This window comes from Serinus canaria, chromosome 3 (genome assembly GCF_022539315.1).
Source record: "Serinus canaria isolate serCan28SL12 chromosome 3, serCan2020, whole genome shotgun sequence".
NCBI lineage: Eukaryota > Metazoa > Chordata > Aves > Passeriformes > Fringillidae > Serinus > Serinus canaria.
In genome coordinates, this window is record NC_066316.1 from 82354724 (window position 1) to 82372695 (window position 17972).

At 39.7% G+C, this 17972-nt stretch overlaps 1 protein-coding gene across 1 annotated transcript; it reads left to right on the plus strand.

Moving 5' to 3' along the window:
• Positions 1-4640: 4640 nt before the first annotated feature.
• Positions 4641-16954, plus strand: TMEM30A (transmembrane protein 30A). The gene is made up of 7 exons (XM_009094213.4): positions 4641-4940; positions 10240-10356; positions 10980-11087; positions 11343-11430; positions 11884-12027; positions 13663-13869; positions 14770-16954. Exons 1-7 carry the CDS (start codon positions 4668-4670, stop codon positions 14961-14963), a joined length of 1131 nt encoding a protein of 376 aa, XP_009092461.2. The 5' UTR covers positions 4641-4667; the 3' UTR covers positions 14964-16954.
• The last annotated feature ends 1018 nt before the right edge of the window (positions 16955-17972 follow it).

The following is a 17972-nucleotide window of genomic DNA, read 5'->3' on the forward strand; positions in this document are numbered from 1 at the left end:
TGTACAGGGTGAAACTGATTCATAGAATCATAGTATGGTTTGGGTTGGAAGGCCCTTAAAGATTGTGTAGTTCCAATCCTCCTGCCATGGGCAGGGAAGCTGCCTTCCACTAGATCAGGTTTCTCAAAGCTCCATCCAACCTGGCCTTGAACATTTCCAAGAAAGCTGTTAAACAGCTTCTCTGGGCATTTTGTTCCAGTGTCTCACCACCCTCAAAGTGAAAAACTTCTTCCTAGTATCTAATCTAAACCTACTGTCTTTCAGTTTGAAACCATTCCTTCTTGTCCTGGCACTACATGCCCATGCAAATCTCTTCACCTTTCTTGCAGGCTCAGAAGTTAAGATACAGAGATGGATCAATCAGCAAGCCCTTAATGACTTAACTGTTTCTAACCTTGTGCTTTCTAAGCACAGGCAGAGGTGTTTGAATGATACTGTCAGAATCTTTAGTCCTGGACTAGCACCTGGACTGGACACCAGGCACTCTGCCATATGCTGAGGGGCCCCTTTTACACTGGTGGCTGTAGCTTCTCAAATAGCATCCAGAGAGTTCTGAGGCAGCTATGCTTAGGATGACTTTTGAATGAATGATAAATAAAACTACATGCAATCCAGAGAGGGTCTTTTTTTCTTTTATATTTCACAACCAATGATTTTTAATCTAAGCCACTGGCACATACCTAAAATACTGCAGATTTTGAACTGCAGAAGCCACTGGGAAAAATTAATATTTTGGAAAGGAAAACAGTATTGCTTGCAGGAGATGTGCCTATGAGATGCCAGAAAGACTGGAGCATTCCACTAATGCAGCATTCCACTGGGATGGTTAGGTTGGTCCATTTTTGAAGCTGGAATATCACACTGCTGTGTAGTCAATTTGGTCTTCATGGGAGCCACGGGAGCTGTTTTTTCTTTTACATATGGGTTCTGCAGCAAATGCTGACACTCTAGAGAAGCAGAATATTCTGGCACCTGCATGAACTTTTGTGAAACTGATCTTCATTGTGAAGAGTTTACTAATACAGCCATACTGAGGAATCAAAATTAAGTGCTGCTTATCCTGGCAGAAGAGTAATTTCATTGGTATAGCTTATACTTACCTGGTACACCATGTTTTTTAAGGAGTAGGGTTTTTTTGTACAACAGACAATATATGCCAATAATATAGCTGTGTCTGTAGATCATATTTTAGTGCAAGCTGAGAAAAATTCCAGCTTTTAGAGAGCAATACAGCTGAGGTGAATAAAGTTTAGTGTGTGCCACATTTCAGTTTACTGCACAGCAGAATGAATGCTGTAGTAACCCAGATCTTCTGTTTTCAAAACATAACTTGAGAATTGAAACCTATCCATGTTAAGATCTACACTAAGCTCAGCTGGACTGAAATTCCTGGCTATTTGAAAGTGACGGTGACATGCCTGAAATAAACTTCAGCTTTTAAATATGAGTAGGACACAAGTAAAATGGTATTCCAAAACTGAGTTTAGATTTAAGAGGTCCCAGTCAAAGTAGAAAACATTTTTCCTTGTCTAAATTTTAATATAAAGCAAATTCATTATGAGTGTAAGTTTATGATTCATAAACAAATACATAAACTTTTATAGTTTTGCACTTAGATTAAGTTTCTAAGCTTCCCAAAATAAAGCTTTGTTTAAAGCATACATACAGTCATGGTGTGTTGAAATAATTTGGATTTTAAAATATTTTTGATGAACTGGAACACTTTGGAGTAGGAGACCGGTGATTTCATCTTGCATTTATGTTCCTAGTCAATTTCTTACATTACCTAACTTGGATATGAATCTAAGATAAATATGTAAAAGAAGTGCATTAGCCACATAATTTTGGGAACACTCAGGAAGAAATCTATTAATATAGACTAACAATGTGATTAATTTCTACAAGTACTGTAATTTTAAAGGAGGTAATTGGGAAGAGCTTTCACACTAAGATAATGTGAAATATACATTAGATATGTATAGATCTATGCTATAGACATCAGAAGCTGTTAAGCAATAGAAAAACCAGTGAAAGATCTACTTTTTCCCTTAGAGATCTCTTACCATCCAAGGAGGACTGAAAGACCTGGTTAGTATAATTATAGTGATAAAATATAAAGTTTCAATCCATGAAAAATCTCAAATACTTAGATTTCTAGAGATAAACTCTACAGCTTGTGAGTTTTCTTTTTGTCTTGTTGTGAAACATAATTAGACAAATTTAACACGCCCTTTCTTGCCAGTTTTCTCACACCTGAGAGCATCAGGTCCCAGCTTCCCAATATTGCCCCTTGATTATCCTGCTGCCAGGAAAATGTCTTGCCATCTCTCAACAGAGGTTTACAAGCAGTCTTGTTCCCATTGGGATCCCAGGTTGCATCTCTCTGGATTCTCTGTGACGCTATGGGAAAAAAAGTTACTACAGCTGAAGGTAATAACTGCAAACAGAAAAAAAGGAAAGGGTCGTACTAGAGACAAAGGGCTTATTTAGGGGGAATGGCAGCAAAAGTTGGGGTCAACAAGATAGTGGAAAAGATAAATTAGGAATGAAATATAGTTTTAGCATAGATGCCACAAGGAATATGCTTAACTTTTTTACCATTTATAATTATTTAGGCACCGAAGTAATACTATATTTTAGAATATATATATATATATATATATATATATCTCCAAATTTCCAGTGCTATGTCGAGGAGGCCTTTTGTGCCTCCGGAGTGAAACACATTTGCTACAAGTCAAGGGCTCCCCCCAGTGGTCTTGGCGGATGCTCTCCGTGCTCCAGAGAACTAAAAGGCATTTATTTTACATAAACTGTTCCATAGCCAGCTAAAAAGTCTTCAGATTGGACTACATTATAAAGTTATTTAATTAAATAGTTAATAGTCCTTGAAATCAAGTAAATACATGAATATTTGCTGAATGTGGATTTGGCAGCACTCTTGGGGTCCTGCATAGGAAGGACTAGAGAGTCCTCACAAAACAAACTTTTATGCAGAAGTGCCAATGAAGTGAGAAACATGGACTTCCAAGGTCGCATTAGCTTGAGCAAAGCCTGTTAAAGCAGGTATTCTGGGATACAATACATACTCCCGCACTGCATTCCACAAGGTGACTGCATCTCCATGGAAAGGGTTTTAACTATTGGAACAGGCAGCCCTGGAGGGGTGGTAGATTCTCTGTTCCTGGAGGTGTTAAAGAACAGACTGTAAATGGTAGCAAGTGCCATGATGTAGTTGGCATGGTGGTGTTCAGTCAAAGGCTGGACTCGATGACCTCACAGGTCTTTCCCAGCCGAATTGATTCTGTGATGTCTACTTAATGCAGTCAGATTAGCTCCCAAGGGGAAACAACAACATCCATATGTGTAAGTACCTAAAGGGTGGGTGTTGAGTCAGAGGGAGCCGGACTCTTCTCAGTAGTGCCAACCAACAGAACAAGAGGCACCAGGCAGAAACTGATGCACAGGAAGTTCCACCTGAATATGAGGAAGAACTTCTTCAGTGTGGGGTGATTAAGCACTAGAACAGATTTCTCACAGAGGCTGCAGAGTATCCCTGACTGGAGATATTCAAAAAAACATCTGGATGCAGTCCTATGCCATGTGCTCTGGGATGACCCTGAGCAGGGGGTTGGACCAGATGACCCACCGTGGTCCCTTCCAGCCTTACCTGCTCTGTGATTCTGTATTCACTGCATTGATTCACTCATACCCAAGCCTGCAGACAGCTGAGCAAGAGTACAGAGCAGAACAACTCCCAGAAGTGGTGGTTGGCACACACGGCTCCATTAAGAGAATCTCTCAAAACTCTCGTGCATTATTACATCTCTCGAGTGGCACTAATCCTATTTATGAGGGTAGGAAGCCGAAGCTGATGTCTCCGTTTTTGACCCAATGGACGCTGCCTTGGGTCAGCACATGCCAACAGGGAGGATGAAGGGCAGCATGCCAACAGAGAGGATGAAGGGCAGTGCTCCTGGAGCACTGAGAGGGGATGACAAAGCTGCGGGCCTGGGTTAAGACCCAGGGCATGAGGTGACAGGACCCCTGCCCTAAGTCTGGAATCCTCATCCTCACAGAGCAGAGCCTGCCTGGTCAGCACATAGAACACATCCTATGAGGAGCAGCTGAGGAAGCTGGGGTTCTTCGGCCTGAAGAAAATGAGGCTTTGTGGGGGGACATAATTCTCCCTACAACTCCCTGAGGAAAGGTTGGGGTGAGGCGGGGACTGGTCTGTTCTGCCGTGCCTGCAGTGAGGACAACAGGAAATGGCCTTAGCTGAGACAGGGGAGATTCAAATTAGATATTAGAAAAAAAAATCGCTATTAGGGTGGTCAGATATTGCAACAGGTTGCCCAGGAAGCTGGTAGGAAGGAAAGAACCATCCCTGGACGTGTTCAAGAGGTGACTGGATCTGGCACTGGGTGACGTGGTTTAGTGGTTTAGGGGTCACAGTGGCAGTGCCGTATGGATAATCGGACCCGCAATGATCTCGCGGGTCTCGGCCAACCTTGACGATTCCGTGACTCCCTGATCCGGGCAGGGGCGCGGCCGCGGCGCGTCACGGCCCGCGCGCCCGCCGTGCCCCTTCCCGCAGCTACCGCGGCCGAGTGCGCAGGCGCGGTGCCCCCGGTCACGTGTCGCGCGGTGGCGGCGGCGGCGGCGCCATGGCGGTGAACTACAGCGCCAAGGAGGAGGCGGACGGGCACCCCTCGGGCGGCGTCGGCGTGCCGGGCGGCGGCGCGGTGGGCAGCGGCGGCGGGGGCGCCGTGAAGACCCGCAAGCCCGACAACACTGCGTTCAAGCAGCAGCGGCTGCCGGCTTGGCAGCCCATCCTGACGGCGGGCACGGTGCTGCCGGCCTTCTTCATCATCGGCCTCATCTTCATTCCCATCGGCATCGGCATCTTCGTCACTTCCAACAACATCCGCGAGTACGAGGTGCGCGGGGCGGGTGTGCCCGGCCGGAGCTTTGGGAGCCTGGGGCTGCTCGGGGAGGCCGGGCCGGGCAGGGCGAGCGGGAATCGCCTGCCGGGAGGCTGCCTGCGGCTCCGGGGAAAGCCGGTCCCTTCCCGGCCTGCCGGGACGCGGCGGGACCCAGGCGGGTTCTGTGCGGAGCGGACGCTGCACCCGGGTGGTTCCGATCTGACCTAATGTTTATGCTCGTCAGCAAAGTGTCCATTAATTATCCTGAGCAGGCACAGCGCTGACAGTAGTCTCCGCATAGGCTGTAGCTCTTCCGTGAGTTCTGTCAGTGCTCCCGAGGGAACTTCCAGGGAAGTTACTTCCTGCCTTTAATCGACACAGCCCAGTGCTCGTTGTTTTCCTCAGCACTACGGACAGTAAGCGCATCATCCGTGGGATAGCCTATGGCAGTCCATTATTTATCTCCAAATGTTCCAAAGTAATTTTATTTTCAGGACAAAGCTCTGATGGTGGTGAATGTATTGCTGTTATTCTTACCTGCACAGATGATTTAATGTTGCAGGTGCTGTATGGGAGACCAGGGTGTCCAGAGTAAGCTTGGAAACCAGGATCAAAGAGTATGGCTTTTTCTAATTAACCCTTCCAAAACTGGAGTCGGAGTTTATCATATTTACAGTTTTATCAGATTTACATCTGATAAACAGCCGTGCTACTGCTGTGAAAAGTTTTGAGCATTAGCTCAAAACTGAACTGTATATCACAGATCGATCCATTTGATAACAGAACCAGTTTGTGTTGAAAGGAAATGAGGCGCAGGGCTTGGGGGTGGACAGCCTTGAGAAGCAATTGATAGCTATTATTAGTTTCAGTGAGCTAATATGACTGAGATTGATTGTAGGGAAGTGTGGTTGTTTGTTTTGTTTTATTATTGGAGAGTATGAATTTTTGTGGATCAAATCACTCCAGCTACTGGACTAAGTTGTCACTTTCAAATAAGTCGTGTTTAAGGTAGTAGCTTGGCTGGTGGCAAGTTGTTACTGAAGCCAAATTAGCTAAAGAAATCATGAGGTAGGGAATGAATGGTATTTCCATATTTCTCGTAAAATGCAAATAAGGTTATAATGAAACCAATTCTACCCCCTTTTATGTTAAGATCTACAGTTACAGTTAAGGAGAAAAGCAGAAGGGAAAAACCCAAAAGCTGAAGTGTATTTTACAGCATCCTAATTTGTATGTAAGCATATTTTTTAGAAAATAGTTGCTTCTTATAACAAGTGCTGGGGTTAGGCTGAACATCTGAAAATTGGCACAGGTGCTTCAGAGAACGTGGCCAACTTGTCACGGGCACAAAGATTTTTAAATTGTCGTGTTGTAGCATATTTAAAGTAAATACAATTGCACATTTTCAAGACTCCATGGAGAGAAGTATAAAAATATCCTTGCTAACTCTGATTTTTGTTGACAACTGCATTTAAAATAGCCATTTCTATAGTAAAGCAGTACAAAGTTTTAGATCATTATAATTGGAGAAATATGTCCTTTTCCCATTATAACTGAATCTGTATTGATCTATGGGAACAAGAAATGCATCAGTTTCATGAGCCCAAAAACGTATGTGACTTCCTGTGCCTATATTGCTGCTGTATGCATACACAGGAGTTTTGTATACTGTTGTTGCTTAAGTAGCAGTCAGGTGCTCCTGGTACAGTCCAGTAGAACCCAAAAACCAGCTGTTCCCACCTAACATTTGGCACAAGTTGTAGGTGATCTGGGTGCGCAACCAGTGCTCCGCTACACAGTCAGGTTGCAGCAGTAACCATTTGTATGACCAGCTGGCAGGCACAAGCCTTCAATCCTCTCCATTTTTAAGATACTCAAGACTGAAAAGAGTTTCATTTGTTTGTTTTACTGTATGGATTTACTCTTTCACCTTTTGAAATTCTCAAAAATATGATTGTTAGGCTTTTGTGAGGACAGGAGGTACTTTGGAGTCTGTGCTAAGTCAGAAGGGGGAATCTTGTGTTCTGTTGCCTGATCCTCATACTTGTTTTATGAAGTGACACTCTGCAAGTGAGATTATCCTAAAAGCAGCTGAATTTCAAAAAAAACCAAAGTTTAAATCAAAAAAGGCTTTATAGTTGCAGCTGCAAAACACAGATAAAGCATTTTACCAATTAAGACCAACATCTGGGCTCTAAACACCACTGAGGAGTGCAGTTCAAGACACTGCTTTCACGTACATGCTTAGATTACATACATCCCTGCTTAGAATGCTGGCTTTTGTTATAACCTCCAAAAGTTATTCACAAACAGCTGGAAGTTTAACTGTGGGAGACAAGACATCCAGAAGCTACATGCAGTGACTAAGCTTTTTTAGAAATGTAATCGGGGGAGGAAGCACAGGTGGTGATTTACACCTACCTCCTATGCAACAGCATACCTCTCAGATCTGTGGGTGTGTGCCTGTAAACTTAGTGTATTGGAATTGAATAGGATGTGTAATTTGTGACCCTGAATACATTTTTAGGTTCAAGTCACTCTTTCCTGAAACAAGGTATGGTAGGCATTAGTATCTCTGTGAACTGTGCTGTTCTTCTACAGGTGCAAGGACTGAGCAGCAAAATGCGCCTCTTCCATTGATTTCCTTTATAAGATGTCTTGAATTCAAATATGGAAGATTTCCAACAGTTTAAGTGTACTAGAACTATTGGGGGTTTTTTTTGTGTGTTTTCTCTAGCATTTTTTCATGGTTTCAAAAGGGCATAATCAGTCATTTATCTTGAGTCTGTCATTAAAATAGCTCATTTCTTGGAGGTGGTTTTTTTTTTTCCCTTTGGTGTGGGTTTTTAAAAAAATATATACATAGTGAATAAAGCATTGACAGAGCATATTAATATATGACTAAATGTGAGGAATATAAAAAGTATTAAATGTGTAGGAAAGAGATCTTTGTGCTGTGACTGCTGCTGTGAAATGCATAATGGTAGATAAAAAGCCAGATTGACTTAAGGCATGGCTAGGAATGGATAACTGAAAGTAAGTACATTACTGTTGCCTGCATCTTCAGCCATATGTGCAGTTCCTGTAGCCCCATATCAGGATTGATACAAAAATTAGTAAAACCTGCAAAGAGGACCAGATTTATGGATTGCCTTTTATACAAGAAATGGTTAAGCAGAGTAGGACAAAGTATGAAGTCTGCAAAATCACAAATAGTTTGGAGAATATGTGTATGCTGTAATTATGTTCTTTCTATAGGTGTATGTCAGCTGACAGACATCAACAGCCTGAAAGGCCATTGGTGTGGAATAACTTGGATATACCCAATGTCCTTAAATCTTGAGTTTTTTGGAAGGGCTCACTGTGTCTGGTTGTCAGAGTGTTGGCTGATTCCACGGGACAGAACAGTGGGGTCTGGCAGGTTCTTGCCGTGGACTCCATAGTCAGTCCTTAGCTCTCACAGTGCAAAGTGTTTGTCAAGAGGTGAAGATGTATGCATTCATCCTTTTAAATAAGCTCTCTTGAATGTAATCTGTAAATGTGGATGCAGAAAAATACGCTGGTATTGGCACTTACTGTACAGGAAAGCTCTTTGATCGCATGGAAGCTGATAACAGTGCATCAAGGCATAGTGCTGCTTCAATATACATCCATTTCATGCCCCACAGAATTTAGTTCATTACGTTTTTAAAAGTGACTTCTTTAGGTCTTTTGCAATCTTAGTCTTTAGCGTGCGCTCTTGACCTGAAACAACTTCTCACACTGGCAAGTTCTTTCTAAAGGAAATGCTTGCTTCAGCTTACTTTAGCAGAACACACCCACCCCTGAGTTAGCCTTCAACAAATGAGATGCATTGTTCATTGAGAGCAGCAGTGGGGTCTGTCTGCTGTAGCTAAACAAAGCTGGTCATGGCTGCTGCAGCAGTGCTATTTCTAGATCAGCATAAACTTAATATCGTGTTCAGCTGAGCAGTAAAGATCGTGATCCTCTCTCAATCTCCCTCTCTCTGCCAGGTAATAGCTTCTGAAGCTGTCTAGTTTCAGCTAGGCTCATTAGCGTGTAGGTTTTGTCTGTCAGAAATCTGGCAGCAGAGCAAATGCCAATCAATAAAAGTGCTTTGTTGGTGGAGCTGGTTGCAGCTTAATAGATACTGAAGAAGTCACAGGAAGAGAGACCCTGAAGAAGATGCTGAGGAAAATAGGCTTCAGTTCTTTCCTGAACACATTGTGTGTTTGTTTTAGCTAACCTTAATATGGGTATTAGGACCAGTCATAAATCACTAGTTCTTAGTTGTGCCTTTCACTGCAAACATAAATCAGGACAAACCACTTGCAGCAGCCTTTAGTATAACTGTATAGATGTTCTAGTTTAAATGCTACTGCTGCTGCACAGTTTTTTTGCAGTGAAGTATATATTTCACCCATCTGAGTCTAAATTCTGAAATAGGTAATTCATGTTAGGTGTAGAAATACATCTTTTATAGGCAGACATAAGCTTTCTCCTGCCACACTTGCTAGAGCTACATGTGAGAGAGAGTTGATGTGGTAAAGCTACCTGAGTTGGCTTGGACTGTAGGGTGGGCTTAAGGCTAAATATACAGATTTTTAATAAATGCTTTTTATGGTCTACAATATTCACGACAGAACATTATAAGCCATATTAATACTGATCATCTTTCTTGTCCATATACTGATTATTTTACCATTCCTGACAAAACAATAATGGTGTAATAATGTTTCCTGTTTCAGGACAATTTTTGGGCATTAAGTGATTTTTAAATTTTTTCATCTAATTAGATGGCTAAAAATGGCCAACAAAGCAAGTTTTTCTAATGCATATCTTGTTTCATTAAATAGCTAGACTTTTAAAAGCCTAATCTCTCTGGAAAGCATGTAAAAACTGCAGTCTGCTTTTAATAGCGTGTGTGTGTTTGGAAACATCACATTGTGTGAAGTGTCTGCTAGTTTTGTTTTGGTGGGGGTTTTTTTGGTTGGTTGGTTGGTTGGTTGGTTTGGGGCAGGGTTGGGTCTGTGTTGGGGGGCTTGTTGGTTTTGTTTGGTTTTGCTCCAGGAGTAATTTAACCTCAGTGTTCAATTTGTTTGCATCTGAAATCAAGCATATAGTGAGAATCTAAAACTCATTCACAGAATGGTTAAGGTTGGAAAAGACTTCTTGAGATTATCAGATAGGCCTGAATGTGCTCTTGGTGTTGAGATATAATATGACTGCAAAATAAATGCCACAACAACTCTCTTGCTTAATTATTTTTCTTTACTCTCCCATTGTAAATTAATGACTGCTCTTTCTGTTACAGATTGACTATACAGGAACAGAACCTTCTAGTCCCTGCAACAAATGCTTAAATGTGTCCTGGGACAGCACACCCCCTTGTACATGCACCATCAATTTCACACTGGAACATGCATTTGAGGTAGGCTGCCCTGTATGCAGGATGAAGTCAGAACAGTTTATATGGTCTATTTCATATTGAAAATGAAAGTTTTGTGACTTAAGTATTTTTTTCTGTTTTAGAGGATTAGTTTTAGTTTTCCTTTGAACTTGGATCTGATTTTTGTGTTCCCTTTTTCATCAGGAGGGATGAGATATTTCTTAATGCCTCTGCTTGTCTGGGAATGTAAAACATTAAGAGGAATGCTTGTGTTTTACTCATTCAGAGTTACCCTATATGTCACATAGCTAGAGAGTAGATTGAGCTGTTCCTGCGTGATACAAAAAAATCTCAGTCTAACAGGAATTGGAAATACCAGATAAGTGCTTTCTGGTAGATTGGAGGCAAATGAAGCTTATGGGTTCTACATTGGACAAGACAGGTAGTGGGATTGGTGCTGGTGAATATCATTCTGATAGCTGGTGGCATGTTTATATTGTTTGACTTCAGCCTTGTTAGGACAGTACTTCTGTGTATACTCAGTATGAAGTTTGAGGCTTGAGGTTCTTGCTTTATGAATGTTGCTATAAACCTAAGAGTTTAAGAACTTAAAATTACAGGTTTGTGTGAATGAAATCCTTCTTTCCCCATCTTGCTTTTTGTAGAGCAATGTATTCATGTATTATGGACTTTCCAACTTCTATCAAAACCACCGTCGTTACGTGAAATCTCGAGATGACAGCCAGCTAAATGGAGACAACAGTTCACTACTTGTAGGTATTCATGCTTGGATGTGAATGAGCAGCTAATTTCTGTCTATTGCATAAATCATCACATAAATTATTTAGTTTCATGATAATGAGGTACTAGAGTTTTTGCATAACAGTAAGCAACCGTACGGAATTGATATTTTGTTTACTGAAAATAACTGTAAAGTATTATAATTTTATTGATCATGTAGTAAAAAGCAAGTTAGTTGTGTAAACTAGAACAGACTCATTTATCTTTTTTTTTTTTCTAACTATCAGAATCCAAGTAAGGAATGTGAGCCTTACCGCACAAACGAGGACAAACCCATTGCTCCTTGTGGAGCTATTGCCAACAGTATGTTTAATGGTATGGTCACAATTTTAAGTTACCATTTATATGGGTCTGAGATCTAGTGTATGTTTTCTGTTATGTTGCACATAATTCTGGATAAAGATACCGTGGGCTTTTTTTGTTTTGAATTAACACATTTTCATTGTTCAGAATAAAATAAATATCCTGTACTTGTTTAAAAATTGCTAGGAGAATTAGTTTAGTCTCATAGCACATAAAGGATGGAAATAACTGTTGTGAGAAACGGTGATGTGATATAGAAACATAGATATCATATATGGATAATAAACTGCTATCTCATATACAATGATTCTTACAGAACAGTTTGTTGTTTTGTCAGATAGTAAATGCCTTGCCCAGTTATTTTTGTTTTGTTTTCTCCTGGAGGTAATTGTTTCAGTGCTTATCATGATCATCTATCTAATGAATGTTTCTGCCGCTGGTCTTCTAATTTGATTTTGTCTTTAGATACACTGGAGTTATACCGCATCGATAATGACACAAGGACTCCGATTACTTTGATCAAAAAAGGCATTGCATGGTGGACAGATAAAAATGTAAAGTTCAGGAATCCTACAGGAGATGGAAACAACTTAACTGCGCTTTTCCAAGGTAAAAAAAGAAAAGATGTGAAATTCTAAGAACGGCAAAATGCTTCAAACACCTTTTAATTTCAGTTTTGATTTCAGAGTTTTGCCTCACTGATGTTTTACAGAATGTGCTAAATAAATGTTCTCTGAAGAAATCCAAGCTATGGACTACTCTGCTATTTGAAAGGTTGTCTTTAAATAATAAAAGCTGCAAGTTTCTGATAAACATGTTTGGTTTTTACCTTTACTGCAATCATTAATTTGGTTGGTTTTAATTTCTGATTTTTTTTTTCTACCCTGAATACTAAAATATGTGTAATGTACACTGCTGGGGTTTAACCCCACTTGGCAACTAAGCATCACACAGTGTCTCACTAACTGTGCCCTTGCTCAGTAGAAGGAAGAATTGGAAGGCTGAAAGTGAGAAGGCACATAGGTTGAGATAAAGACTATTCAGTGATTAAAAACAAACAACTAAATTAAAAATACAGCAAGGAGAGGGGAAAATAAAACCCAAGAAAAACAGGTAATACAAAAGAAAATAATTGCTCACTGCTGAGTCCCTGAGCTAAAGTAGGCCCTGCCTACCTCTACCTGCCCTTTTCTATGGTATGGGATATCTCTTTGGTCAGCTGGATCAGCTATCCCGTGTTCCCTCCCAATCTCTCCTGGACACCTCTCCTGTCTCCTCACAGGTGGGGTGAGGTGAGGAGCAGAAGAGGCCTTGATGCTGGCAAATATGCGTAGCAATAACAGAAACATTGCTCTCTATCAACAGTGTGTCCAGCACAAATCCAAAACATTGTCCCATACCAGCCACTGTAAAGAAATTTAATTTTATTCCAGTCAAGACCGGTACATGTTCTATCATGTTTGGATTTAACTTACCAAGAAATCCTGCAGGTGTTAAGTGAAACTCTTTATATGGAGTTTTCATTTAAATGTTTCTATGGCTAGGTTGTGCTGTTATCTAAAAAAACTGATTATTGTTTTGTTATTAGAAGTGACTGATGTGTCTCATTTTTTAGATTATACACAGTTTGGCAAATAAAAGTTTTCTTTGGTTACTATGTCTGAAAAAGCCCCTTCTTAGGGCTCTAAGAGCATGTGTGTTTATGCAAGGTATATAATAACTTCAGGCTTAACCTGATGTGAGTTTCTTGCTTAGTCATAGCCAAATTACGTGTTGTCAGTGTGATGGCTACCCTTGGAAAAGCAGATACCTTACCTTACCTTAATACAACGGGGAATTTTATTTCCAATAACAGTAGCAAAAGCATTTGGACATAATCTGAAATTATGTTTACAAAATTACATGTTCATGGTTCTCAAATTCTACCAAGTGAGCAGAAGACCTATCATAATAATGGAGAATTACCCACCAAGCAGTGCTTTGAGACATGACTTTCCACCTGCATGAATTGTTTAAACAAATGAACAGTGCTGTTATGAATTATTTATTTATAGAATTCAAACTATTTAAACTGCAAAATAAAAAGTTCTTAAACAGCCCAGTGTGTTGCAATAGTAGTGAGTCAGCCTCTTTACTGTTTAGGGAGTGAATGTGGTTTTTTGTGACATTAGAATGGATTTTGATGAGCCAGTGTGTTACTCGGTCCTGGATTTGAAATACTTTATTATTTTTGTTTAATCCTAGGCACAACAAAACCTGTGAACTGGCCCAAGCCAGTGTATATGCTGGACTCAGAGCCTGACAACAATGGCTTTATCAATGAGGACTTCATCGTGTGGATGCGCACAGCTGCTCTGCCAACGTTTCGCAAGCTCTATCGTCTCATCGAAAGGAAGAACAACTTTCAGCCTACCTTGCAGGCTGGAAAATATTCTTTGGATATTGCATACAGTATCCTTTGAAAGCAGGCCTTAGCCTGGATTATGCAAATATATATCTGCAAGTTATCAGATGGAGCTAGCCTTTTTTCTTACCATCTCTAAAAAGAGATGGTATTGAGCTGTGGTTGAAAAGTGGCTCTGAGACCCAGATAGACTGTTACATCTTTTACTTCTGGGCTAGTTTTATAGCATTAATAGCTTCATAGAGACAGGGAAATCAGATTGGTTGGGTGCTGGGAAGGAATTGAGAAAAGCATAGGAAAAGATGAAAGTCCAGAGGTAGCTGGTAGCAAAGGAATTAAGAACTGTAACTTCAATGTCAAATGACATTATGTGATGAAAGGCAGACTGACTCTGAAGGTCACAAAAATGACAGAGCTGTGGATCAGATGAAGGTCTGTCATTCTTTGTTGAGGAGACTAAATATTAGGTAGAAATGCAGGCGACTAGAGAAGGAGGGTTGTCATAGGTATTGAATTCTTAAAATTCAAAAGCACTTAATGATACTTTTTATATAGCCACTGCAGTGTTCTCCTTTGCTGTAAAACTGTGGGGAGTACATGTAAAACAGAATGTAAAGAAAAATTTTTTAGTAAAATAGACATAAGGACTAAAATTTATATTTTCCCTCACTTTATTGAAGCTACTTTCATAAACACACAAAATCATGCATTTTACTCTTCTTCAGGGTTAATGTCTCCTAACATGGCTTTTGTTTTGAAGTAGCTGACAATGCCCAGATTAGTTTTATCCAAAAAGAATAGCTGAATGTTTCATATTTGCAATTCCAGTTCCAGAGGCAGCAGTTAGTATTTGGAACCTGATTGAAATGACCCAAAATTTTTATGTGCCCACTTCAAGCTGGGTTTAGAAACTTGCTTCTTTTTCGTTTTCCTAAATGTTTTTTCAGATTATCCTGTACACAGTTTTGATGGACGAAAAAGGATGATCCTAAGCACCATCTCATGGATGGGAGGCAAAAATCCCTTCCTGGGAATTGCTTACATCACTGTTGGGTCCATATGCTTTTTCTTAGGAGTGGTATTGCTATTCATTCATCACAAATATGGCAATCGAAACACCAGTGCAGACATTCCCAATTAATCTTGCATTCTGAAAACAAATGTACTGCATGTGCATCAAGGCCAGTCCAGAATGGACCCAGTATTTGAAAGACAAATCTCTGCTTCTGTCATTTCTGAGACTGGGTGCATAATTTTAACCTAAAGCTCCCCTTTCCCATACTGTGGATTAACTCTTGAAAATGACGGGTATACAATTAGCTCTATTGATTGTATCTCTGCCTATGTCAGAAACAGTTTTTCTGATGTTTGCCTCTAACTGGGCAGGCCACATGATGCATATAGCTCCTGTTCCCTTGATGCATCTGCTGCTTGTTCACGTGCTATGTAATGTCGGTATGATTCAGTACATTTAGATTGTGTGGAGAAAGATGGTTATACGATACTGTAAATTGTTGACTTTCCAGAATTCAGTTGTCAGTGCTGTTGGAAGAAGTCAAGTCTTAAATGTTTTCTTCGATTTACTGTCTTGTGTGCATGGGCTCCTACGTTTCTTGCTGAGATTTTAATATATTTATACAAGTTGTTAAATATTTTTCCTGTGTCCTACCCACCTCTATTATATTAAATCCTTTAAGTGCTCCGTAAACTTCAGCACTCTGGATTCTTTGTATATTTACAATATATGTGCCTGGCCAGTAAATGAGCATCACATGAAAATACCAGAAAACCTATTTGTTAATTATCTGTGTGAGACCCTTTTAAAGATTGTTCTAAATTGGGACATGCTTGTTGCAGATATAATCTTTTTCTAATTTTCTTGCTTTAAGTCATATCCAATCCTAGTTCACTTTTTGCTGGTTTTGCTTTTTATGAGCAGCACCTAGCATTAATCAAGAAGAACTTAAAAGGTTTTTTTTCCATTTGTACATTGGGGTGAATTCCTTTAATGGGGTGAATTCCTTTTACTCAAGGAGTTTCCTAATTTTTTTAAAGCATATGTATTCTGAGCAGGCTTTGTTTTAAGGGAATTATATACTTTTTCCTTCTTTGGAGTGAACACCACGTTAATTTTTTGTGGTGTTTAGGAAGTAAACTATAGAAGTTCAGAAGTTGAGATGACAGTGACATTTTTCCCTGAAATGCAGGTTTAGCTTGCTGTGAAGCATAATTTAAATATTGCAGTTAGGGGCAATGTGCAGGTTAGTGTCTTAAATTACAGAAGGATTCACCTTTAGGTTAATTAAAAGTTAACTGCAACCTGTAAAATATTACTTTTTGACTTTTTTTTAGATGATGCACAGAAACTCTAATGTATATGGTGGAGATCACTTTATATGCAACTAGCTTGATAAAGTATGGAGTATATTAAAAGAGACCTAATAAATTCTGCAAACCATTTAATAAGAGATTTGGTTTTGTTCTTGAACATATATTTATTTTTATTTGGATGAAAAGGCAACATTAAGTGTAAATGCAGATTTAAATTAGTTGTATTTCTGGGATTGCATATTTACTACAAAAATGCATGGTCCAATATCTTAATCTACAGGCAACTTTAAACAAAACTATTTATTTATCACATAATCACATGACTGGTTTTACTTAATTACTTGTGTAGCCTTAGAGTTTAAATGTGTAAGTCTGGATAAACTGTGGAATGAGGCAGCATTTCCAATGTGCTTGCTTTCTGTAACTACATATAATAATTTATTTGCATAGTACAGCCTGGCAGAACAGGGCTTTCAAATAGTACCTTGCAAGATTTTATTTTCAGTGTTGTATTCATGTTGCTGGAGTTACAGAATAAGGGTAATATACCCTTGAAAACTTGCAGAACGTGTTAAACTGGCTTTCAGCTGTGGAGTAGCTGCTAGTCCAAGATAGAGTAAATAAGCAAGGGGATGTCTCACAATTACTGGTTATTAAAATATTTTGATTTTTAAAGATTGTGTTTGTCACTTGAAATGCAAATATATTCTGCTTCATTCATAATTCCTATTTTTTCCAAGTGTGAAAGGCCGCTTTTTGGGCTGTGCTTAAAATTAAAAAAGAAGTACTTTTCTGTCTTCACCTTGTAATATTTTTCAATACCTTCCTTTTTTTTTACTCACTGTAGCTCCTAATGTATCTTCAATATCAATGAAGTCCACCAGGATGAGAATTGCTGTCTGGTTTTAATTGCAATTAAGTGGGTTGTCTGAGAGCCTTTAGCAGTAAATACAGGGGACAGTGTGCCTATGGAGCTTAAAATGCTTGTAAGAGTTAAAAATACTGGTCAAATTTGTAAACTCTTCCTTCACTCATGCCCATTTGTCTGGATGTCATGTTGATAACAATGGAGATCCTTGGAATCTTTCAAGGATTAATTATGAATATCAAACCTTGAAGGATGCAAGTCTTGTCTTTTTTTAATAGAAATCTCTGAGGGAGGAAAGGCCATGTGAGTGTAGGTCAAGTAACATCTACAAGCAGAGCAATGAGCATGTCTGGTTAGGTTGGATTCACAGGAAATGTTATTGACTGCACCCTTCTCTCACGTGCCTTGCTTGCAGTGGGAAAAGAACAGACTGCGTAGAAGATAGACTTAAGTCATCTTTTTCCACTAAGCACTAAATCAGGTACCTACAGTAAATGAAAAGTTACTTATTGGAATGCAACTTCTGAAGAAGACAGAGAACATTGCATAAACACAGAGTAATCCGATCTTCAGAGTTCCTGTGACAAGACAAGGGTTTCTGATCTTTCCTGAAAATGTGATCTACCCTTGGTATTAGATAAGTTGGTTTTTGGGCTTTTTAAAAAATTCAATAACTCAACATGCAACCTCTGCAATACCCCAGAATGTTACACATATAAAAGGTTTGTCTGTATTGAACAACCTGGCCAGAATGCTCTCTTTTAAAGGAGAAGAAAAAATGATGAAAATCTAGGTCAATTTTATTTTTGCTTACTTCTTAGCAATGTCACCAGTTTATGGAAGAGACTGCTATCTGGTGTGTAAAAAAACCTCAGTGTAAAAATAGACTCTGAGGTTTAGTTTCAGAAAGCCCAATTGTGAAAAGGTTTGGGATTTTACTTGATTAGTATT

Bases quoted from the DNA above. Each gene is read 5' to 3' on its own strand.
- TMEM30A (XM_009094213.4), top strand. From the start codon at position 4,668: ATGGCGGTGAACTACAGCGCCAAGGAGGAGGCGGACGGGCACCCCTCG. The intron at 12,028-13,662 runs GTAAAAAAAGAA...GTTTAATCCTAG, and splicing joins CTTAACTGCGCTTTTCCAAG to GCACAACAAAACCTGTGAAC. The intron at 13,870-14,769 runs GTATCCTTTGAA...ATGTTTTTTCAG, and splicing joins TTCTTTGGATATTGCATACA to ATTATCCTGTACACAGTTTT.